General features: G+C 37.5%; 12 protein-coding genes across 12 annotated transcripts; 5 read left to right on the top strand and 7 right to left on the bottom strand. All coding sequences in view use genetic code 12, as the record gives it.

The window, feature by feature from the left end:
• Nucleotides 1-27: 27 nt before the first annotated feature.
• DEHA2C10714g (DEHA2C10714p) lies at nucleotides 28-834 on the bottom strand (the record flags this gene model as incomplete). Its single annotated transcript, XM_458149.1, has 1 exon — nucleotides 28-834. One exon carries the CDS (start codon nucleotides 832-834, stop codon nucleotides 28-30), a length of 807 nt encoding a protein of 268 aa, XP_458149.2.
• A 798-nt stretch (nucleotides 835-1,632) lies between these two features.
• Nucleotides 1,633-2,205, top strand: DEHA2C10692g (DEHA2C10692p; the record flags this gene model as incomplete). The annotated part of the gene is made up of 1 exon (XM_458148.1): nucleotides 1,633-2,205. One exon carries the CDS (start codon nucleotides 1,633-1,635, stop codon nucleotides 2,203-2,205), a length of 573 nt encoding a protein of 190 aa, XP_458148.1.
• A 210-nt stretch (nucleotides 2,206-2,415) lies between these two features.
• DEHA2C10670g (DEHA2C10670p) lies at nucleotides 2,416-7,350 on the bottom strand (the record flags this gene model as incomplete). The annotated part of the gene is made up of 1 exon (XM_002770148.1): nucleotides 2,416-7,350. The coding sequence occupies one exon, from the start codon at nucleotides 7,348-7,350 to the stop codon at nucleotides 2,416-2,418; it is 4,935 nt and encodes a 1,644-aa protein (XP_002770194.1).
• Nucleotides 7,351-7,602: 252 nt separating this feature from the next.
• DEHA2C10648g (DEHA2C10648p) lies at nucleotides 7,603-11,320 on the bottom strand (the record flags this gene model as incomplete). Its single annotated transcript, XM_458146.2, has 2 exons — nucleotides 7,603-11,217; nucleotides 11,291-11,320. 2 exons carry the CDS (start codon nucleotides 11,318-11,320, stop codon nucleotides 7,603-7,605), a joined length of 3,645 nt encoding a protein of 1,214 aa, XP_458146.2.
• A 278-nt stretch (nucleotides 11,321-11,598) lies between these two features.
• On the bottom strand, nucleotides 11,599-12,858 carry DEHA2C10626g (DEHA2C10626p; the record flags this gene model as incomplete). Its single annotated transcript, XM_458145.1, has 1 exon — nucleotides 11,599-12,858. One exon carries the CDS (start codon nucleotides 12,856-12,858, stop codon nucleotides 11,599-11,601), a length of 1,260 nt encoding a protein of 419 aa, XP_458145.2.
• A 613-nt stretch (nucleotides 12,859-13,471) lies between these two features.
• Nucleotides 13,472-13,978, bottom strand: DEHA2C10604g (DEHA2C10604p; the record flags this gene model as incomplete). The annotated part of the gene is made up of 1 exon (XM_458144.1): nucleotides 13,472-13,978. The coding sequence occupies one exon, from the start codon at nucleotides 13,976-13,978 to the stop codon at nucleotides 13,472-13,474; it is 507 nt and encodes a 168-aa protein (XP_458144.1).
• Nucleotides 13,979-14,197: 219 nt separating this feature from the next.
• Nucleotides 14,198-14,668, top strand: DEHA2C10582g (DEHA2C10582p; the record flags this gene model as incomplete). The annotated part of the gene is made up of 1 exon (XM_458143.1): nucleotides 14,198-14,668. One exon carries the CDS (start codon nucleotides 14,198-14,200, stop codon nucleotides 14,666-14,668), a length of 471 nt encoding a protein of 156 aa, XP_458143.1.
• Nucleotides 14,669-14,727: 59 nt separating this feature from the next.
• Nucleotides 14,728-16,854, bottom strand: DEHA2C10560g (DEHA2C10560p; the record flags this gene model as incomplete). Its single annotated transcript, XM_458142.1, has 1 exon — nucleotides 14,728-16,854. One exon carries the CDS (start codon nucleotides 16,852-16,854, stop codon nucleotides 14,728-14,730), a length of 2,127 nt encoding a protein of 708 aa, XP_458142.2.
• A 177-nt stretch (nucleotides 16,855-17,031) lies between these two features.
• Nucleotides 17,032-17,889, top strand: DEHA2C10538g (DEHA2C10538p; the record flags this gene model as incomplete). Its single annotated transcript, XM_458141.1, has 1 exon — nucleotides 17,032-17,889. The coding sequence occupies one exon, from the start codon at nucleotides 17,032-17,034 to the stop codon at nucleotides 17,887-17,889; it is 858 nt and encodes a 285-aa protein (XP_458141.1).
• Nucleotides 17,890-18,173: 284 nt separating this feature from the next.
• DEHA2C10516g (DEHA2C10516p) lies at nucleotides 18,174-18,347 on the bottom strand (the record flags this gene model as incomplete). Its single annotated transcript, XM_458140.1, has 1 exon — nucleotides 18,174-18,347. The coding sequence occupies one exon, from the start codon at nucleotides 18,345-18,347 to the stop codon at nucleotides 18,174-18,176; it is 174 nt and encodes a 57-aa protein (XP_458140.1).
• Nucleotides 18,348-19,388: 1,041 nt separating this feature from the next.
• On the top strand, nucleotides 19,389-21,590 carry DEHA2C10494g (DEHA2C10494p; the record flags this gene model as incomplete). Its single annotated transcript, XM_458139.1, has 1 exon — nucleotides 19,389-21,590. The coding sequence occupies one exon, from the start codon at nucleotides 19,389-19,391 to the stop codon at nucleotides 21,588-21,590; it is 2,202 nt and encodes a 733-aa protein (XP_458139.2).
• Nucleotides 21,591-21,933: 343 nt separating this feature from the next.
• Nucleotides 21,934-23,688, top strand: DEHA2C10472g (DEHA2C10472p; the record flags this gene model as incomplete). Its single annotated transcript, XM_458138.1, has 1 exon — nucleotides 21,934-23,688. One exon carries the CDS (start codon nucleotides 21,934-21,936, stop codon nucleotides 23,686-23,688), a length of 1,755 nt encoding a protein of 584 aa, XP_458138.2.
• Between the last annotated feature and the right edge of the window lie 94 nt (nucleotides 23,689-23,782).

Here is a 23,782-nt window from a genome sequence, read left to right as displayed (position 1 = left end):
CAATTTTTCCCGAGGTAAAAGAATAGTTTACTCGACATTCTTTCTTTTGGCACCACCAACCCAAATATAATCATACTCATTCTTCCTCTTCAAATTGCAGTTTGCCGTCAACAACACGTTGTTTGTCTGCTTGATCGACGAGTTCTCCAGGTAAAACTTCTTCAAGTTTTCGATAATAAGCAAGTCGTTATAATACTGATAATTAAACGGCACAATCAGCGGCCTGGTGATCTTGAGGTTGGTGTAGCTGGCGTCAAAGTTGAAATTGTAGTTATCCATGAGGTACGACATTGTCAAACCAGTAGACAACTTGGAGTTGCCGTCGGGCGACACTATAAGGGTCCCGATCGAGTCGTTCACATTCTTCAACAACTTAAGCAACCGGTTAATGTTGAAAAATTGCTCCTTCAAATTGCCCGTCAAAATCGGACTGCTAATACTGAGCGGCTTGTTCTGCGGAAACTTATGTATTAAATTATTCGCCTGTGGATTCAAATTATAAAAAAAATTGATGTAATTTTGCAAAATCCGGTTGAACCTACTCATGTAGTCGTCCAAAAGAGGCATCTCATCGCTTGTCACCCTACCAGCATCAAACGACGGATCCAACAGCAATATTACCAAATCCGAAGACATGTTCATACCGCTAGCACCCAATTCCTTCAAAAATGTGCATGTAGCCGAACAGTTGATAATCACTTTGATATTCTTTGCGTCCAAAAATTGCTGCTGTGAAAGCAACGAGTATGACCCTAACCAAACAGACGGCGAAATCTCCGATGCTGCTTCTCCATCAATATTCATATCATTATCATATTCCGTTCCTATATCCATTGCTGCTTCTATTTGCCGCGTATCCAACTTCTTTTTCTAACCTCTTGTATTGTGCAATATAATGTTGAATTAGTAGTGTTGCAATATTGCTGCTGCTTGTATAATAATAATAAACTTAAAGGGTTGAGCCTAAATAAGTTTAATTATACAATGAAATTTGTTTTACAACCTCACTTATAAATTATTACAATTTACCTGAAATAGCTGCATTTGCAAGCTTTATAACTATAGCAGAAATGCCTTACCAGACGTGTTGAAATATTTCACTGGTTATGAAGTTTGACCGAGATGTCGCAAGATTACATAACTAAAAGACATCGGCGTTTTTTGTTTTTCTGCGCGGAGTTAAGTTAAAAATAATGCGACATAATTGTAGATCAGACGGATAGCAATAAGTACGACATAGCACTAGAGGAGTGACTAAAAAATATGATAACTGGTCATGTTTGAATTATGGCTTCTAGGGCCTAGACACTGACTGCTTCTATGGGCTGTAGAATAGAGTTGCGTGGCCGTAAGTGTAATCGTAGATGTGATGTGAGTTTAGGTTTAGATGTAAGTTTGGGTGTAAGTGTCGAGACGTCAATATGACATTGCAAGTGAGAGAAACGAGTTCGAAGTAGGGACAGATGCAGCATGCTACATCAAGTGGCATATGCTAAGAGACATCGACTTGGGAAAGTGGCCTAAATTCACAGGATTGCAACAAAGTCGTGCACTACCGATATTTATGGTTCAAAAGGAGTCCTTAATGACATAATAAAGGACTTGGAGGACGTTAGGACAACGTATATCAAGATGATGCATCCATTCTTTTCAGCTGCTAGAAACTCAACAAGGGTAGCATCGATGAGATCGATGTTTACCCGGAATTTCGTTTCCAAAACCCAATTTGTCAACACTAGAGTTATGTCCAATGGGTCCATGATGCCTAAGATGAAGTTGCTTGTGGGGTCAGTAGGAACGTTTTACTTGGTCAATAAGCTTCAATCTAAATCGACTATCTTTAATGATGCTGCGTTTGCTGGAAATCGGGGGTTTTCCACCCAGCAACCTGTTGTGCCAGAACAAAAAGTGATTAGTTCGAGGTTTGGGGGAAAGTTGGATTACCAGGAATTGACCATTGGTTCGATCACAGGATTGTTCTTGGGAATACTTGCTGGAAAATTGAGTTCTGCAATTGTATTTTTGACGTTATCAGGCTATCTTTTGACCCAATTTTTGGAAAACAAGGGCATTATTAGTATTCCATGGAGACAATTCGTCAATATCGGATCTGAAAGAATTGACGTAAAGAGGTTGGTGTTGAACCAGCCTAGCTTCAAAATATCGTTTGTATTGACATTTTTGATTGCTGCTTTCAATGTATAGATGCTTAGTAGAAGGTTTGATCGCTAGTAAGTGCGTATAGTTTAAAAAGGTATAACTAAACTTATGGTTTGTATCAAGAGTAGCGAGTAATCTATAGTTGAATCTTCACGTAATAACTGTCAATAAGACATTCTCCCTTTTAATGTCACTACGAATAATCTTATTAATAATATGCAATTGGAAACAATATATATATATACATAATCTATTTTAACATTTTGGCATACGGGCTAAAACATCGAACGACCCAGTACCAACGTTTGATAATTTACCCATAACAATTCTTGCACTTGGACTTTCTAAGTCTTCTCTTTCACCATCCAAGACCGCCTTGGTTAAGAATTGACAAGTGGTTTCATATGACATTTTCATAAATGCAGATGTTGAAGAATCAATACCTTGTCTATTAAACGCTAAGTAAGTACCTTCTCTCGTCATCATATCACCAATTAAATCAAGATGACGAGATGAAACGGCAATAGCATATCTGTCGAAAACATTCTGGACTTCATTGACAATAGTATTTCTAGCAGCTTCAACACCGTATGTGCGCAAGACAGCAGCAATATCATTCGAGGATATACTATTGACGTTAATGAAATCATCTTGGTCCCACATGGCTTGGAAATTAACACCTTCAGTGGTCAATATACGCTTTCCACCTACTTCTGGTTGCGGATGAAGACAACGACCGATTCTTGAAATTTCTCTAACAACAACCTTACGACAAATTTCTTCAACAATATTAACCATCAATAATTTCTGAGAGTCCCCAGACAAGTCCAACTTGAATTCACACCATTCACCATTGTCATCATCAAAGTTGAATTTACTTATTAAGTTATGTGACGATATAACTTCAGATTGACGATCTTTAGCGCTTCTTGACAAAGTCTTTGGTTCTCTTCTGGTTACTTCTTCTGGCTTCATTTCTTCATCGGATTCTTCATCAGATGAATCATCAGACGAAGAAGAATCTTCCATGTCTTCATCAGATGTTTCTTCGGCCTTTTTCATGGTTTCAATTTCGTCATCATCAGGTTCTTCATATGAAACCGCTTGCTTACTGTTAGAATGTTTTTCATCTGAAGCCGATCCGTCTTCATTTTCAGTTGGTATACTAGTACCGCTGCTGATAGCTAAATCAGTCTGAGACTTTGGTACGGCTGCACCAACTGTAGGTAAGGCGTCTGGCTTACGTTGCTTCTTAACTTCCTTAACAACTTGAGCTTCTAATGCGTCCAAGAACTTATCGGTAACAACAGTTTCTAAGTGTTGTTGGGTGATATCATATTCTTGTTCATACTCTTTACGTGAATAGAATCTCATGTTGATTGTATAAGATCTTGAACTGTCACCAGATCCTGAAGAACCAGTACTTTCAGTAACTAAAATCTTATCAATAAATTCAGACAATACAACCTTAGCGGCAGATTTACAAAACGAGTCTGCTTGTGAATCAGTAACATCATCTAATATTGGTAATGTCATCTGAGGAGTTTTTATAGCAGCAGACGCAGTCATGATAATTTCTCTCATACGTGGAATACCTAATGTGACATTAGCAGCACCGTGACCTGCAAAATGGAAGGTATTTAAGGTCATTTGAGTCGATGGTTCACCGATAGATTGAGAAGCAATAATACCAACAGATTCACCTGGGTTAATTACTGATCTCATATACTTCAATTGCATCAAAGCACGGAATTTCTTTTCACTCAATGAAGGAGAATCACTCTTCTTATCCTTAGATGAAAATAATGATGGATTTTCACTTACGAAATCATCTAATTTGTCTTGGAAAGTTTCGGAAACAGCTCCCAAATATTTAGATGGATTATAAACAGATAACACTGGATCATACTTGTTAGTTTGCTCATAGTGTGGGAATTTCTTTTGCTTTTTCATATTCTTACGAACCTTCTTAGCGTACAGTAATGCCAGTTCGGTATCTAAATGATTTGAAAATTCACCAGGATTATATTTGGCTAATAAAGCATCATAATTTTCCATACAGAATTTAAATTCATTCATATGTGATTGCTTGGTAGTATCAATAGCATCACCACCGTACAAGAATTGAATCAAAGTTCCATCACCATCTCTGACAGAGTTATCGTAACTGACATGGACACCTTCTAATTGTTTTGTTAAACAACGTTGTAAGTAACCAGATCTAGAAGTTTTAACAGCAGTATCAATTAAACCTTCACGCCCTGCCATACAATGGAAGTAATATTCTTGAGGTCTGATACCAGAATAGAAACGTCCCTTAATATAACCACCTGCTCTTGCATCAGTCTCAAATGGTTTGAAGGATGGTAATGTTTTACCAGAAACCATAACTGGGACTCTTCTACCTTCTAAAGCTTGCTGACCCAATAAACACATAATTTGGGAAACATTAACATTTGAACCTTTTGCACCCGACAAAGCCATAGCTTGCATAGAATTGTATGGAAAACGCTTCATGGTACCACCTGGAACACACTTAGAAACAACCTGAGATGTAATGGTATTGACCTTAGATTGTGTCACGGCATCTAAAATACCTAACTTATTATCATCACGTAAAATTTCTTCAAGACGTCTTAATAATTCCTTGTCATTATTAGCTGTATCCTTTTCCAAATTAGTAACTTCTGCAGCAGTAGCTCTACCAATATCAACAGATTGCTTTAAAATATCGCGTCTCCATTTGTTACCATCGGAAGTCAAACGCAAATCGTCCATACCACAAGTGAACGCCGTCATCATAATATAGTTGGTAAATAATCTACCCAAAACAGATAATGCTTTTCCGGCAACAGTTGGTCCGTAAACTTCGTGCAATGAGTGAACGATACCAAATTGAGAGGCACCATATTGCGATTTATCTAAGATACCACACAATAATTCACCATTCTTGAAGATAACTTCATTTTCGGTAGAACCTTCGCCCCAGTATTCATTCTTAATCTTATTTTTAGACCTCAAGTTAACACCTGGAACATTATCTGGTTTAATATTTAAAAGAATGGTTGTAATGACTTGTTTACCAGTCCATAATGGTTGAGGCTTGAAAATTGTTGGTGGAACAGTAATTATTCTACTATTTGTTGTATGTCCATCTTCTGGACGAATACAGCCGTAAATTAATTGTTGATAAGTCTCTCTTGTAAAGAAAGCATCTTTGCTTGTCAACCAGACACCAGCCGAAATGTGATCTTGAATTAAACCTCTTAAGGGGGATCCTGAAGTTGGTGTTAAATATTGGGAATCCGTGTTAGCTAAGTTCAATGCTTCCGCCTTTGCATTTTCGTTTTGTGGGAAATGCATGTTCATTTCATCACCATCGAAATCAGCATTATAAGCACCAGTGTTTGCATAATGTAAACGTAATGTTTTCTCACCTGGCAATACTCTGACTTTATGACCCATCATAGAAGCTTTATGTAAAGTAGGTTGACGGTTCATGATAACAACGTCCTTGTTCTTAATATGCCTGTAAACTTTCTTATTAATAACTGTCTCACCATTAGAAGGGGTCAATAATTGATTAGCCAAAGTCTTACGTTGTTCTAAGGTCATACCAATCAAAGAAATTAAGGAGCCATCCTCATTTTGAATTTGAATCGCACCTGGCCATTTATCTGGACCATTGATGACAGCTTGTCTTAATTCTGATGCATTATATGAAGTGACAGGTTCTGGGTAAGTCAATTTCTTAGCAAAAACAGGAGGAACACCAATCTCATTGGTTTCTAACATTGGATCAGGAGAAATAACTGAACGAGCAGCGTAATTAACTCTCTTACCCATCATATGCTTTCTGAATAAACCTTCTTTCTTTTCCAATGCTTGCTTAATACCAGGGTTTGGAATCTTTCCTGCTGGAGCATTTTGATTTTTACTAGAGTCAATAAAAGCGTTAACATCATTTTGAACGGTAACGAAGGAATTCATCAACCTGTTGAAAATAATTTTTCTTTCATCAATAGACAACTTTCCTTTTTGTAAGCTGGAAATTTGATCGTTTAAATCTCTAATCAACAAGGATGTCTTCAAAATGTTTGATAATAATTCATTCTGGGAGTTTTCATGAATTTCATCTCCTAATTTAGAAGGCAATCTGAATCTAGTTGGAGGAACAATTAATGCTTGAATGAAGAAAACATCAGAAGTCACATGTTCATTGTGATGAGGTCTAGAGTGAAAAAGCTTTTGAATAATTCGTTGCTCTTTTTGGAAAACCGATCTTAAAATGTTTCTGATTTCTGTTGACAAAACATATTTAGATCCTCCCTTATGCTTGATGCTTGGAATGTTTTCATTGGTTTGATTACTATCGTTATTAGCAGAAGAACCGGTTTTTAATACATCAGGACGCTTCAAACCTTTAACTCTATTGTTGGTAACTTGCTTATCCTTTAATGCGTTCTCGAAGATCTTGGTGAAACCATCTTTTCTGAAAGTTGCAGAGTACATACCACAATTATCACATTTTGGTCTACTCAATAACTTTTTATAGAATTCATGGATTGTAGCCTTTCTTTCTTCACCAACGGAAGCAGTAATGACACCAAATTGACTACTTCTACCTTCGCTAATGGCCTTAGCAATAGCGGTGTCGACAAACAATTCACGACGTTCACGCAATTCCTTTTTAGCTCTTGGATCCGCATTCTTAGATGACGAACCATCTTCATCGTCGTCATCATCATCATTATTTTCGGCTCCCTTCATTAACATGTTATCTAATTCAATACATTCGAGCAACAATCCGTATTGAATTAAACGTAACTTACATTCATAGCGATGTACTTCCAATGAGTTGTATCTGAAATTGTGACAATAGAGACAACTCGATCTTAAGAATATGTATAGTTGATTGAAGAATAAAGGATTATAAACTGGTACTGGCAATTCAATATGTCCTTGATGTCCAGGACAGAACTTCTCATCTAATCCACACGTAGTACATAAGTTTCTAAGAAATGCACCTAATGCTAAATCATAAAGACCACTGCTAATTGGGTGTCCCAAGTTATCAAAAACTGTTGGATTGGTAATTTGTTTTGCTGATAGTCTTCTGATTTCATCGGCAGACAATACACCGAAATCAACAGATGTAATTTCAGAACCAACAGGCTTAGAGATATCCATGGCGGGTGTATTCCTTGCTTAATTAAATCAGTGCTTCTGTTAAGCTACAACTATTCCTATCCAAAAGCTCATCTCTGGATCTCTACTGTTAAATTTTGCACAGAAAAAAAAAAAAATCGAATGATCACGTGAAAGATAGACTTCCTTTTACAGTAAGAAGTAAAAAAGTTTAGAATTACAATAAATACATAAAAAAACATACTAACTAATCGAAATAAATATAGTCAATGAAATAAAAGATATCTAAGCGGTTTAAGCATCTTCAGATTTACCTAAATGTAACCCTTTCTTGAAGACTTTACCGACACCACCAACACCCTTTCCGACACCCTTTCCGACACCACCTACACCCTTACCAAGGCCTTTACCAACACCACCTACACCTTTACCAACGGTGCCAAAGGCGTCACCGATGTTCGAAGAATCAGATGAAAAAACATTCAACACAAATTCTGGTCTGAAAGAACCCTTAAGGTAAACAGTACCACCATCACCACCTTCTTCGGTAGTCAAAGGACATGTAAATTCGGTAGTCTCGCCATTGTTTTCGTAGATTTCGGATAAGTTGATGTAGCCAACACCCAAGAGATCATCCTTTTCAGGACCAATATCCCAATCATTACAAACAACCTTGACGACGGAATCGTACATATTAGCGACCTTAGTACTACCGGTTTCTTTCCAGACTGGCTCGAGGGTTCTCTTGATCTTCTTAGTCTTGAAGAAACTATCTTTATCAGTGTTCAAGTATAAGGCGACGTATGGGTCTGACTTACCGTTTCTATCGGCCGAAATCAAATTCTCGGCATTGGAGACCTCAATGCTAACAACACCTGAGTTGTTATGAGAATCTTGTGGTGGAATTGCAGTTTGGTATATAACTGGAATCCAAGAACATTGAATCTTGAAAGAGCCGCTTGAAGCACCATCAACATTAACAGTGTATGGCGCATTATATGCGTTCTTTAACAATTCCAAAGTAGGGATATTAAGTTCCGCAAGTACCTTTTCGGCCCTATTGTCCTCCTTATTTTTAGTTAATCTGAAATAAGCTTGAGACTCATCTAATTCCTTAATAACGACATCACCAGTAGTACCAATCTGCTTGTCTTTCCTAAGTAATTTTTGAGTACGGTAATCGTGGTAGCCATGATTGTCGAAAAAGATTTGCAAGTAAATGCCATCTTTGTTAACATTCCCTTCAATAACCTCATAGATGAAGACACCGCTCTTATATTCAACTAACTCGTCTAGAGATAATCTTAACTTCGAGGCCCTAATACTTTCTTCTTCTTCGTCTTCTCTATTATCGGACTCGCTGTCATCGGCATTCTTTTCTTCCACGTCTGCTTCTTCAACCTTAGTCTTTTCATCCTCACCAGCACTCTTAGCGGCCTTTTCTTCAGCTTCTTTTCTAGCTTCTTCAGCATCCGCTTCCTCCTCCTTAATATCCTCTAAAGACATTACAGGTAAGGTTGGGTAGAAAGATAAGGAGTAAGTAAGAGTGCCCTTAGGACCTTTTTTATGAATTAATTTAGATTCTCTCTTTTCATTATCAACATATTCGATGTATTCACCCTTTTCATTTTTACTGACAATTTCATTCAATTTAACATCGAAAGATCCCAAAGTACGATCAGGAGAACGAGATTCAACATCCATGACCTCGAGAGTCAATTTCTGATTTGCAGACGAAACAGTAACGTAATGAATTTCATTCCAAGTTGGATTCAATGTGGAATCAGCAGCAGCTGTTCTACATCTTTGGAAACCATTAACCATGACCCTAGCGTATGGATCAACCTTACCAATTCTTTCTAAGTTACGTATATCTTCAGCTCTGTCAATACTAATTCTGACAACACCCTTTGGAGGAGTGTAACCACCAGCCCCACTAGCACCTGTCAAAGCAACAGACTTCCAAGATGCCAGAATATGAACTTCACCCCCATTCGATAATGGGAACCATGACTCTTGAACTTGCGTTGCGTCAATAAGTTCATTCAATGTAATGAAAACATTTCCTAAAGTCTTCTTAGATTTATCATTCTTCACGACAACCTTGATCTTAGACTTAGCACGGTTATCAACAATCTTTTCATAGGATGCATTCCATGCTGGATCGTTAGTTTTCTTTGCAACAGGAGTCGTAACCAACAAGTCCTTATTATAGTACAATTCAACGTAAGTAGATGCAGCCTTTTCTTTAGTCTTCAAATGTCTTGCACCAGAAACTTCAATTCTTGCAATACCAGTATTCAAGTCAGGAGGTGGAACAATTGCACCATCGGCTTGTTGTTCAGGTTCGAGTGTAGGCATGAAGTGCATACCGAATTGTAATTCACCAACAGGCTTGTTATTCCTAACGAAAGCACCTGAAAGATTAGGTTGTTCAGGGTTCTCACGCAAAGCTTCTAAATCAAATTGGATAGTACCAACTTGCTTATCCTTTCTAATATCGTTAAAGTCAATAACTGCAATAGATAAAGGTTCTGAGAGAGACTTAACTGGAATATAAACCGTTTCGTCCCATACAGGTCTGGATGTGTTATCCTTAACTGAGGTCTGGGCCAACACTTTCTTTTGGAATCCAAATGTTAAGTATGGATCTAAAGTATTACCAAGATAATTGAAGCCCTTTAATCCTCTAGCAGAATGAGCTGAAATGGCTAAAATACCAATAGCAGAATCTAACCCATTACCAGCTAACAACTGTTGAACATTTAATTGGAATGATAATGGAGAAAAAACCATAGGACCAGCATACTTCTTAATCATCTGATGGATAAATGGCAATAAGCCTGGCATGGCTAAAACTTCCCAATTGAAGATACTGTCACCGAAAGGCTTACAGTTGAAGTCAAACTGTGGTACCTCTAATAAAGAAACATTAGCGGTTTCAACGTGAGGAAACGAAGACATCATTCTTAATCTTACTCTAAGGAACACCTTAAATGAAACATCAGAAACAGCCACTGGAATATCAATACCAAATAAATTAGCTTTAACAATAACTTTTTGATTGACTCTATTCTTTAATTGTTTATTGTTAGCATCAGCTAACGCGTTAGGAGTAAACGAACAGCCCCAATCCATGACAACAACATCACTATCAGTACCTGGCAAAGTCTTAACACAATCAATACGTGGAGGTTTGGTACCAGCTGTGAAACTATCAAGCCATAAAGACTTAATAAAAGCTGGCGCAGGCGACGACGCCAAAATTGGATTAACTTGTTCGCAGACAATTTGGGAAACAGATGGTTCCAAAAAGTACCAGAATTTTTCCATAAAGACGTTAAGCCAGTCCAAGGTTTCATAATCATCCTCAATTGATTTGATCGAAAACTCTCTTTGCGCTTCTTCTCTCAAGAGCGTTCTATATTTCTTAATAGAACTACGATACAAAATTGCAAAAACAACCATGATGAAGAAAACAGGCGCAAGCGTGAATCTGAACCATCCCACAATCCACGACAAGGTACCACCAAGTATCAAAAATGCAACATTGTGGTACCAGTCACCATATGCAGCAGCCGGCAAGTACGTATCAAAAAACGAACTGTGCGCTAACAAATCGGTTGCCTCATCTTCCTCCGTCAAAGCATCTTGTTCTTCATAAGTACCAACTTCTTTCCACCCTCTGTAAGTAGGTTCAACTGATTGTCTTGGTGGAGGCTTATCCGTGATATTTGAAAGATCCAAATCTTCACTCGGCGTCAAATCGATGGTCGTAGTAGTAACCTCTGAAGTTTTTCCCATCTTGGCTTCAGTCCTTTTCTCTACATCCCGTTGTATGTCCTCATCTTTTTTTGGTGCAGGTTGTTCAACTTCAACCTGTTCTGGAGGCTGAAGCATTTCATCTGGCTGTTTTGTTTAGTTAGTATGGTTCATCAAATCCACAAGTAAACAATAAATAATTGCAATTGATCTCACTTACATTTGCGGATCCCCCATTTTGAGCGTCCATATTGAATTAATTGAACTTTCTGAAATAGATTATCTGCTAATTGTCTAAATTACTTCAATTATTGAAGAGATTATATTATTGCTTTCATGGTACCAAACCCATGGATTTTTTTGATATTCAGGAACCGCAACGTAAGTGAAAAATTGAAGTCACGAGAAGCGAAATATGGGAATTCCAATTGTTAGAGAACAATGAACCTGTTCCAGCCGTCTTTGTTCGAGTATTAAACATTCACGTGAGACTATGAATGTAGATATACATTAGAAGATATATACATACTAATCTAAAGTTACAGGATCCTCCCAACTGCCTCTCCCCTTGTAGCTATCTGTTGCATGCTCGTGTAGATTGGATAAACGCAATAATTCGTTATCCAAGCCATCGTTGAAGACATCATCGGTGGATTCTGGGATTTGGGGATCGACTTGGGTGTGTTCGTCATTGTGGATAGCGTGTTGTGCAGCAGTAGAGTCGTCATCGTCGTCGTCGTCAGATAGTATTACAAGTTCTTCAGGCTCATGTGAGACGTGGGACTTGGTGTTGGCCCAATTGGCTTTGGAATCGTCGATTATTTTGTACTTGACCATGTCCATAAGCTCAATACGGTCGATATGCTTGGGGGTCGTTTTGACGAAAAAATTGAATACGTCACTAATATACAACTGGTTTAATGCAAAGCTGACATTGCAGACGGGGCATTTGTAGGCGGGGACTTTGGGTTGAGCAAACTGGTGCTTGTAGCTTTTTATGGACGGGGAAAATGACGGGAAATGTATGAACGACGCATTGGTGTTGGTAGCGTGGCCGTCGAACTTGACATGGCCAGGCTGGTTCAACTTGGACAGCTTTTCGGATTTTTTCAAGTCCAAATTTCGTTTCGCTAGATCCTTTTTGATCAAGTTTTTCACCCCCGTAGGGATCTTATTAAAAATGCAAAAATTTTCGAAATCAAAACATTCGAAATGCTGGCACAAGTTTGATTTCACCGGTAAACCAATCTTGCTGGCAGATAGGGGGTCTTTCAACGTAAACACCATCTTTTCGATCATACCCAAATCATCGTCCGTGTCTTCCAAGTCCCCGAGCTCTTTCTTTATTATCGATATAAGATTCTTGGGTATTGTTCGATAACCCTCAGACCTATCGTCCGCCTCTTTTGTATCATTTTTAGTTATGTCTTGTGTTCCTTGACTCGTAGATGCGGCCTTGTATGTTATCTCGCTCGAGGGAATGGTATTCGACGATGAAAGTGCCTTATTTAATTCCCAATCTAACGAAGAGAGATCACTATCACTATTACTGTTCTCATCTTCATGCTTTATATTCTCATCAGTATTGGTTTTGGGTTGGTTCTTGGTGCCACCAGTTTCTTTCTGATTAGTAAATGGATAAGCTAACGAACCGAGTACTTGTGACGGAAGCCGTATCAGTAAATTGAACTTTTGAATTTGTTGCCCATTATAAATATGACACTCAGTCGAAAAAGTCACTTTACTTCCTGATGATTTGGGTCCTTTTAATCGTATATTAGGTGCCATAGTTATGATAGTTATGCATGCGAGCCAGTGTTGATAGAATTACTTTTGCAAACGATACCAACCTTTTTCCTCGATACTATTTTTTGATGGATTTCTAGTATGATTACCAGTAGATAGTAGAAGGCAAATAAGGAAGATATGGACAATCTATGAATATTATATTATAAAAGTAGCCTTCTTCCGTACAAACGAATCTCAATTTTAGAGATGTGCTCTCAGAAAAAAAACGTCTGCAACCACAAATATTCAAAATCATGAAATCTATAGATTATAATATGGCCTGAATCTCGTTAGAAAGACATAAGCCCCGATAGTTAGACGATCAGACCAGAATGAAATCAAGTCTGAATTTTAACCAAAATGTCCATGTTGTAGAATAATATACTCGAATTGAAAAGTACCGTTAATTACACTAGCATTTTACTGTGTTTCAATATATATCAAATTTCTATACAGATAGACGCTCTTTATAACTATTAAGACTATATAGCCAGTACGTATGTGCACTATGCAAGTCCATTATTAACATCCATCAACATATTTACAAAGTTCCACCAGAGGGTCGGATGAGATGGTCAGGATCAAATAGTAACAAAGACTATGCACAAAGAACTTAGTTTTCAATGCCCTCGAAGTGGAATGCCCCTTCTAATGCAACTGATATTTCTTCTTCTAGGAGGGTTGTCAAAGCAGACCCATCTCTCAACGTGATCCATTTACCACCTATCAAATCGTACCTTTTAGGTCCACTTATTGGACTGCTCAACCAAATTTGCTTGTTTGGTGGCTGTTTGTTAATAACGTAAGTGCCGTTTGGTGGCACTGATAAGGTCATGACACCTTGCGTTAATTCACAGTCAATCTGAGGATAATCTTCTGATAACATTTCTAACTCATCAGCTAACGTTTCCAAGTATTCATTGGAAATATTATTATATTGTCCTAACGATAAGGAATCCACCTTATCATCAAAAGCTTCTCCTTCGGTGGAAAAAGCATATGATCTGGTGGAGATACACAAATTAGGACTTGGCCTGCGTAAGACGGGAACAAGTCTGGTTGTACGAGCAATAGAGGGTACAACTCTTCTATGGGAAACTTTCAATACCTGTCTAAACATTCTGTCAACTATAACGTAGAGCTTAAATCGCAAATAAAGTATTTGAATATACGTAATGTGGATATATATTACTTTCACTGTAATTAGATTGGCTATATTATACTACTGAGGCTTAATTATGAAATCTGCCACAATTTCACGGGTCAATAATATTCGGGCCATAAGCTAAATTTTTCAACCACTTTATGTACTACATTAGTTACAATATAACACTGAACTATGATTGGAACCATTATCATATTTGCTATAGTGATTATTGCATTTTTAATATACTTGCCATATTCATCAGGTTTAGCTAAATATGAATATGAAAGGAAACCCAAGGAAAAGGTCCAGCAGAACAATAAAGACAATTACTTGAACAGTTACCAGGGTTATATCCCACCGGATGAAGAGGCATCCTTGAGAGAACAAGGACAAGAATCACATTCATTCAGGGTTAGCGTTTCGAAGCTCAGGGAGAAAGCCCATGTAACGTCTAGCGATATTCCATTGAAAATTAGGTTGCAGCAAGATTCTTCTTTGAGAAGGAGAAACAAGGAAAGATTAGACATAGACACCGACCCTAATAATTACGATTACGACATTGATGAACTTATAAAGGAAGAAAACGAAGCGGCCGTTGAGGATCAAAAAAGAGAATTCTATAAAAATCTTCAAATGGGGAAAGAAAAAGAGGCGATGGTATAAGAGAATTCGGAAGCTCATAGCTTTCTGTGTATTATAATGCTCATCTATGTACATGTGTATCATATGGAATACGTCAGATCTATTAAATCGATTATAAATCCTTTCTTTAGGTAGCTGATTTCATCATTAATGTAAACCATCAGCTTTGGAACACCCTTAGGCGATGGATGTGAGCCTCTTATACTTTTTATATCATTCAATAAATCTTTTCTTAGTAACTCAATGGTGCCTGTAAATTCTTTCTTCTGCGATAAAGTTAAAGTTGTATCATTATTAAGTACTGAAACATAAGCCCGAAATACTTGATGGACTATGGTATCTGAAAGCTTAACAAAGTTACCTCTATCTTTCGGAATATGTCCCAATTTCTTTCCATCTATAGTTTTATCTACGAATGACTTTAATTGAGCTGAAAGGACCAACTCATCTAGTTTATTTCTCATAATGGCATCTTGATTGAACCCATATGACCGATCGTGTGCATTTATTAGCTTTACTGTAATATGATTTAGTCCTTCCAAATTCCAATCTGCCGAGTGACGGGAACTATACTTGTTAATTTCAATGAATTTGGAAAACAATGCATAAAATATTCTGGTAGTTATAGGCAATCCATATTGATTCTCAAGAACATTCATTATATAGACTGATTTCTGAAAGGAGGTTTCGTCATTATTGGGTGAACAATAAGAATTAATTAATGGGCGAAACGAACCTTCATTTGGCATTAGCTTGTAAGGCTCTAAATCGTCATTGATATTCTGCGATAATAATATTTCCCTCAAAGCATCGTACAGCCTCAATAACTTCTTATACAATTGTTTATCATCCGATGTTAAAGCCTTATACAAATCCAATTCTGGGTTTGATTTTTCAAATAATGTCTTTTCTGTGTCTTCGAACAGCGGATCAAAAAATAACTTTGAAACTAAAAGTTCAGCTTCTTCAATATTTCTCATATTTGTTAGGCCTTTTATAACTTTATTTATGGTTCTGACATCTAATGTGATATGAGTTGAATCTGCCAAATAGTTTACAATCTTTGAAAATGCTAGTATTGAGTTTTGATTCTCCGACATTTCTTTATATGCTTGAGACGAAAAATAATCAAGTAAGAGTTCAAGTGTTTCACGATTTGGTGTGGTATTCATTTCATTCATAATATGCTTCTCATGATTAAGTATATCTTTCAAGCCCAAGTCTTGAAGAATATCAGTCACCACATCATGTCTATTGTGTCTCATGGCAATAAACAATAGAGTATTATAGGTACCAATATTTAATTTTGAGGTTTCATCCTTGAACTGGTGTTTTATCAGTTGATATATATTCCAATCAAACTTGTTGTTATCAGGTAATGGGTATGAATCTTGACCATCAGTTTCCGCTAACTGTTTGACGGAATTTTCAACTTTCTCGATAATATCTGCTCGATCCTTGAAAAAGCTCATGAAGAGAAAATGGTTTTGTTCTTGTATAGATAATGGTAGTTCAGATTCCTTCATGTCATTGAGAATTTTTGTACACATTGCAACATGCTCTGCTCTTTGTTCCAACATTTCATTATATGTACTATACATCAGACTTGCAGACCTTGCATATGACGAGGAAAATGAGTTGGGCTTAATAAAATCTCTCCTATAGAAAAAGCGACTAAGGAAATCGTCTAAATGGTTTGGTTTCATATATGATGGGGCAGGATGAGGCAATTCGCAGTAATACCTATAGACCAAATTATGGTTAACCAGCTCGTATTTAATCGCATTACTGCCAAAGTTAGAAGTGTCCTCCTCAGGAGAAATAAGACTTAAAGAACCTCTATTTCTATGTGGGTATAATGCTTTGAGGAAATTATTATATGGAACCTGGGGAGCTCGGTATTGATGATTTTTTAAAGTAAGTAGATCATGCCTCTTTGACCGTATCTCTGCAGATATTTTATCGATAGACATTAATTTATGCCATATTTCTTCTTTGGCGTTTATATTGTTATATTGTTCCAGGTTTATGCCAAAATATTCTGCCAATGGAACATGATATTTATTTATTAAAGATTTCACCGTCTCATGTAGATAGCTCGAATCATTTGTCTGAGACTTTAAGGCCCGTTTACACAAATTATCTACCGCAGAATGTAGAATACCACGACTAACAGATACATTGGACGTAGCATACCATCGTTTCATTGTTAGCAATCATCAGTAAATTATTACTTTGATAACAGTATATTGTAAGAGTTGATAAAACTTGATATATAAAGAGATTACATAAGCAAAAATTTTTCAAGAAAGTGAGACGAATTTCTACCTTTAATATGAAGAATGGAAGTCATAAACATAGCATAGTAATTAGGTTCAAGTAATATGAAGATTCAAACAAAGGCGACAGGTGTTTTAGAACGAACATCTCATTACTTGAAAGCAGGAATTTTGAGGGAAAAACCAGCATGGTTCAATGTTGTTGGATCACATCCACCAATGATGGACTTAACGAAGAAACCAAAAAAATTTGACACACAAGCACAAGAAAATGATCCTAGCAGGTCATTGTTTCAAAAGAAGAAGGGTGGAGACTTATTTAAGACCCGTTCCAATATATACGATAGACAACAAAGGCATAATAGCATTTCCAGAGTCCCCAAATTGGAATTTTTAGAAGATCAATTAAGAGACGTATTCTACCACCAACATCCTTGGGAATTTTCCAGACCAAAGACATTGATTGAAAATGAAGGTAATGAGTCCAGCCAATGTGATTGGTCGCATATGTTACAATTATACAAACCCTTAGATGGTGAATCCGTTGTCCAAAGAACTTTGTGGTTATTGCAAGATTCGAAGAAAACCGGTAAGACCATGTCATTATTTGAGGCATACGACCAGGCAAGATTCGAATTCTACAGATTAAGAATGGAAGAAGAAATGAGCAGTACCGTTTCAAAAGAAGAATCCAGTATGTACGGTGCAATTTACCCATCCACCAACTTAGACTGGGGTATTAAGAAAGAACAAGAGTACATTGATGCATGGACCAAGGTTGCAGGTGAAAAGACTAAAGTTAGAGATGCCAACAAGGACGGAAGAACTGCTAACGGTTCAATGGGTGCAGATGATGTGGTTGAAAGCAAACAATCTATATGGGAGACAGTTTTCGATGCTTCTGACGTTTCTGAAGCTTCACTCGAAGAGAATTCGAATGCTCAAACCAAAGACAATGCTTAAATGGCCTAAACTGTCACCATTTCCCTACAATTGTATATAGTTACTACTCCATAGTTTTCGTTAACATAAATTAATCTCAGAAAGATACTTCATAATATAAATTATCGTCAACACTAAGAAGTTCTACAGTATTTCCTTTTGAACCTATGCAAAATAATATGTATTTGGACGTATTGAACGCATTCATAAAACGGGCCTGACCCATCAAAATATAAGTATACACAAAAGGAATTCATGAAACGCCGATTCTTCAACTGAACGACCCCATAGCAGAATCAATATACCTAGTGGTGTTCTTCATGATGCTTATCTTTCAAAAACATTTGTTCGTAAGCAACGTAGAGGGTGAAAGCTCCTAATGCAATACCGAACCCTGGAAATGCATTCTTGAATCTGTTAAAACGGCTGAATTGCCCTTGGTACCTCCAAGCATCTCTTTTAGCCCATGGATTGCTCATTATGTATATGTACTATTAGTTTGTAGATGAAGTACTGAATCGATTTTTCAGTATAATATCGTCTGTTTAATTGGCGAAAAATAACGGGTACTAATTACGTAAGCATTTATAAATTATTCTCCTACTACAACTCATCATCACTTCATCCAACCTTCACCTAGTGCCGATACTATATGGGACGCTGAAATTCATGTCACGCTTATACGAATGAGAGACATCTTGATGACTATTTGCATAATTGTTTGGCCTTGATGTTTATATGTCGTTTGTAAATTCACGACCTCTTGGGATATATACTGAAATTGATACTACAGACTCTAGTAGATTACGACTAGTATCCATATAGCACAATAACTACGATCTTCTATGAAATTGCAAATTGTTATGATCATACATGCTGGTAGGGTATAAAGTTATTTTCTATTGTAGAAGGAATCATTCGCGCAGCTGTCCTAATAACCACATATCATGCTCGTTCCAAGTATTCTTTCGCCGCCTCCTCATATCTAATTTCTAGTTACTAACTCGCATCCCGGTATATTCAAAAGCTGCCTGATACCGTAGGGTGGGCATGCAGCAACATATGGCGTACTAGGTCCTGGAGTGATCGCTTATTAGAAGCCGGGCGTTCGTGGGTCTTGGCTGCACGTTCCACTGTAACCTGCAGTGCTGAAGGCCCACAAGAAACGTTCCACCGGAGGTATAAGAATGCAGTATGTAGAGAATCTTGTAGAAGGAAGACCAAATACATCCGAAGAACCTGAATTTCGGTTTACACACGACATTAGATACTGGATTTATTTATTTGTTCAAGAGAAACAGCTACTATATCGCCTGTTCCTAAGTTAACAAATAGTTTATATAAACTATACTTTGTCTGAACATTTGATATATCTTAGTTAAAGATACAATACCCCGATAGTTTTAGAATCTGAAGTTTTCTGAACGTAAGTACTTTATCATTCGATAAGGACGCAAGAAAGAAGGTTGCGGTCAGTGAAATACATTAAAGATAGATATTAACAACATTATTAAGCCTATATGTCGAAAAATAAGCTACCTTCGCGAAGTAATCATGCGAATTCATTAACAGGTGGTAGTGCCATCTCAAGATTAGTATTTATATTTGCACAACTTCCAAATTTAGTCAAGGCTTTGCCAATTTTTTCAAGAAACGTTGATATCGAGCATAATGATATTGCTGAAGCGATGATCATGACACCAGAGCTGTTCTATACGAACCTATTCACTTCTGTTTTCCTTGTTTTGGCAGGGGGTGTATTTGCAGGGTTGACGTTGGGCTTGATGGGCCAAGATGAGGTCTACTTGAAGGTTATTGCAACAAGTGGCGAGCCACAGGAACGTAGCCACGCACGTAAAGTGTTGAAGTTGATTGGCCGTGGTAAGCACTGGGTGCTAGTTACTTTGTTATTGTCGAACGTCATTACCAACGAAACGTTACCGATTGTGTTGGACAGATGTTTAGGAGGTGGATGGCCTGCAGTCATCACCTCTACTGTATCTATTGTTATTTTTGGTGAAATTATTCCACAATCCATATGTGTAAGATATGGATTACAGGTGGGGGCCATGTTTTCACCATTTGTGTTGATGTTGATGTACGTTATGTACCCAGTTGCATATCCTTGTGCGTTACTTTTGGACCATATTTTAGGTGAAGATCATGGTACCGTATACAAAAAGTCTGGTTTGAAAACATTAGTTACTTTGCATAAAACAATGGGTGTTGAAAGGTTAAATCAAGATGAGGTGACAATTATTAGTGCTGTATTAGACTTGAAAGAGAAGCCGGTGGCACATATTATGACGCCTATGGATAGAGTCTATACTATGAGTGCAGACGCAATATTGGATGAGAAAACTGTTGAAGAAATCTTTAATGCTGGATTTTCTCGAATTCCAATTCATCTTCCAAATGAACCTATGAACTTTATTGGGATGTTATTAGTTAGAGTGTTAATTAGTTACGATCCCGAAGACGCATTACCAGTGGCTTCATTTCCATTGGCTACCCTACCAGAAACAGGAAGGGATACTTCGTGTTTGAACATTTTAAATTACTTCCAAGAAGGTAAATCGCATATGATCGTGGTTAGTGAAAACCCTGGTGAGCCAACTGGATCTCTTGGTGTCTTGACTTTAGAAGATGTCATTGAAGAATTGATCGGTGAAGAAATTGTCGACGAATCTGATGTCTACATTGATATCAATAAGAATATCAAGAGGACGCAACCTGGCCCATTATCCAAGAGAAACTTAACCACTTACTTAAACAATATGTATCATAAATCAGCATCAGCATCTAAGAGAAACTCCCTCGATGATAGTGCCTTGACTCCTTTGAAGGATTCTTTTGCAGAAGTATCATCCTCTCCGTCAAGACAGAAATTGTTCCACGGTAGTGGCAGTGCTGGAAATTCTCCAAAGATAGGTCCGGTTGATGCTACCAAAGGCTGGAAACCTTTGAACCCTGCTTCAAATCCACTAGAACTCAATAAGTCATTCGTTAAAATTAAGAGACCAGATATGGAGTCGGTTAAAAACTCCGTTATGCCACCACCAAAGAGATTACCGCCAAAGAACACTACGTCCTATGGGGCAATCCATGCAACAGAAGAGGGTGCATTAAATAGTGCGAAGAATCTCAGCGCCGAATCGCAGAATGAAATCGGCAATCATGATCGCGCCCAAAGGTTCTTATTACCAGAAGAGAAAGAGACGGATTTGTCGGAAATCATGGGCCGTAAGAAGAACCAGAATGGCCATGATCAAAACCCTGATGACTTCCAACATCATCATGGTTCGCATAATGGCGAGGGCTACGACGTTCATTATCACAACGATTACTCTTCGTCGCACTCTCACAACATAGTACCCGAGTACCAAGAAGCGAGGTCTTACAGGACTGGTGGTATTATTGAATCGGTGGTTAATGTACAGGGTGTACATAAGACAATCATAGAAAACGTAGATGAAGAGAACGATTACTCACATCTTAGGAATAGTTTCGGGGACAGTTTAGAGAACTCTCAAGTTTCGGGCTTGGCTGATAACCGAGACGATAATGAAGAAGCTGAAGGCTTGCTTGCTGGATTAAAGAAGAAGGCTATTGGTTCGAGCGTTTTGTCTGGTAATAGCAGTAATTCCGATGATAGCAAGAAGCGGAAATCCAGCGTATGGGATAAATTCATGAATAATTCAAATTCAAATTCAAATTCTTAATTTACTTTATATAATATAAATCTATAACGAGGATATAGCCTTCATATGTAATAGTTCTTATTCTGTCTACAGATGCCTACCTATTATCATAAGGGTACACTGTTCCGTAGAGGATCTTGAACGGCTTTCTTGAAATTATCACGTGAGTAATGATCAAGCAAAAATCCGTCTTCCTTATGTTACTCATAGGTATACAAAGGAGTAAACCGTTGTATATCTTGACTACATTTCAAGTTGACTTCTCTAATAACCGGAATTGACCGATAAGTAGGTACAACTGGATAATTTGGAAGGAATTTAAGTAATTACGTCCTATTCGAACAATTTTCATTTCCGATAGAATATGCTTGATTCGGATCCTGTGGATTCTAAGAAGAACCGTAGTGGATTAAGAGGATTGTTTTCATCTTCAACTTCATTGAATAAGGAAAATCGTAGGGCAGGTAATGAGAGTAGGACATCGTCACCACTGTCACATAGATTTTTGTTGAAAAGGAGGAGCTCTAGGGGCATTTTTCAATCATCGCAAAATAGTTCTACAAGCTCTCTCAATTCAGTCACAAAAAACAATATGTATAATCCCAGTGGCATGCCTAACAATGGTAGTCAGGAGCAAATCTATAAAAAACCAGAACACAGTTATCAAAGTGAAGCGGGAGACCTTTCCAATGAGGGAACTGAGTATGAGAATTCCGCGAGCTCGAGAAGTCAATCAAGGGATAATACCGTTAATACGTCAAATGGCTCGTTCAATAACAATGATAGTAGCCTGCCAAAGACTGATGAAAGAATACCACCACATATGCAGCGTCGCAAGGTTGAACAACTGCCCGAAGCAAAAAAGGAAATACCCAAAAAGACGAAGAGTCATAGTCGTCATCTGAGTCATTTATCATTGAAAAGATTCCTTAAAAAGCTCAAAAACACAGACACAGGAGATAGTAAGCATAAAACTAAACATGCTAATATTTTGCCCCATCATTCGGCAGATTTGTATAAGAAGTACGGGAACGTTGGAAAGCTATTGGGGACGGGAGCAAGCGGATCAGTTAAGTTGGTTACTTCGAAGACCGACCCTAATGAAATATTTGCAGTTAAGAAGTTCAGATCTAAATTGCCGAATGAAAATGAACATGACTACAAAGTAAAAGTCAAAAATGAATTTAAAATAGGACAGCATTTGAAACATGAAAACTTGATCCATACAATCGAGTTGATTAAAGAAACTGAGATGACGTCAGTTGAATATTACATTGTCATGGAATATTGTCCATATGATTTCTTCAATTTGGTGATGTCTGGACTTATGACTCGTGAGGAATGTTCATGTTATTTTAAACAAATTATTAACGGTGTTGCTTACTTCCAAGAGAATGGTTTGGCTCATAGAGATTTGAAATTGGATAATTGTGTGGTCACTGACGATGGTATACTAAAATTGATTGATTTTGGCTCGGCCGTGCAATTTAGAAAGGAAAAAGTTAATAACACCCCCTCTGAAGATGACCTAGACGAAAATCATAGGTTAGTAAGATCCAGAGGCGTAGTTGGCTCAGATCCATATTTGGCCCCGGAAGTTTTAGAACCAAGTAATTTTGGTTACGACGCGAGAGGTGTGGATGTATGGTCTATTGCAATTATGTATTGTTGTATGATTTTGAAGAGATTTCCTTGGAAAATCCCTAAGGTAAGTGATCCGTCATACAAATCATTTATAACTGATCCTAATGACACAGATACAGAAGAGCTTGCAAATGATATGAATAATACCTTAACTGTCTCTTCCTCCGCAGATGCCAATAGAAGGCATTCAACGGGTCCTGACAGGTTACTTCGTCTTTTACCAACGCAGGCTCGTTATTTGATTCAAAAGATGTTGATTGTAGATCCACTTCAAAGATACACTATGAAAGATGTTGTGAATGATGAGTTTTATTTGTCCATTGATCATTGTCATACAATCGAAGGTGAAGGTCCTACGAGATCATTCCACAGTCCTGACAATCATACGCATCATTTAGTAACCGAAGAGGATCTCCAAAAAATAAAGATGGAAAAAGAACGTCACAAAAAACTTAAAGATGCAGGTGTTGCCTAGCTTTATTACATTATCGCGGACGGTAAGTACAATATGTTCTACTAACCATGTATATATTTGAATTATCATTAGCTATTTGTAGTAAATAAGATAT

Source organism: Debaryomyces hansenii (genome assembly GCF_000006445.2).
Source record: "Debaryomyces hansenii CBS767 chromosome C complete sequence".
Lineage (NCBI taxonomy): Eukaryota > Fungi > Ascomycota > Pichiomycetes > Serinales > Debaryomycetaceae > Debaryomyces > Debaryomyces hansenii.
This window is presented reverse-complemented; position numbering and strand designations above follow the sequence as displayed.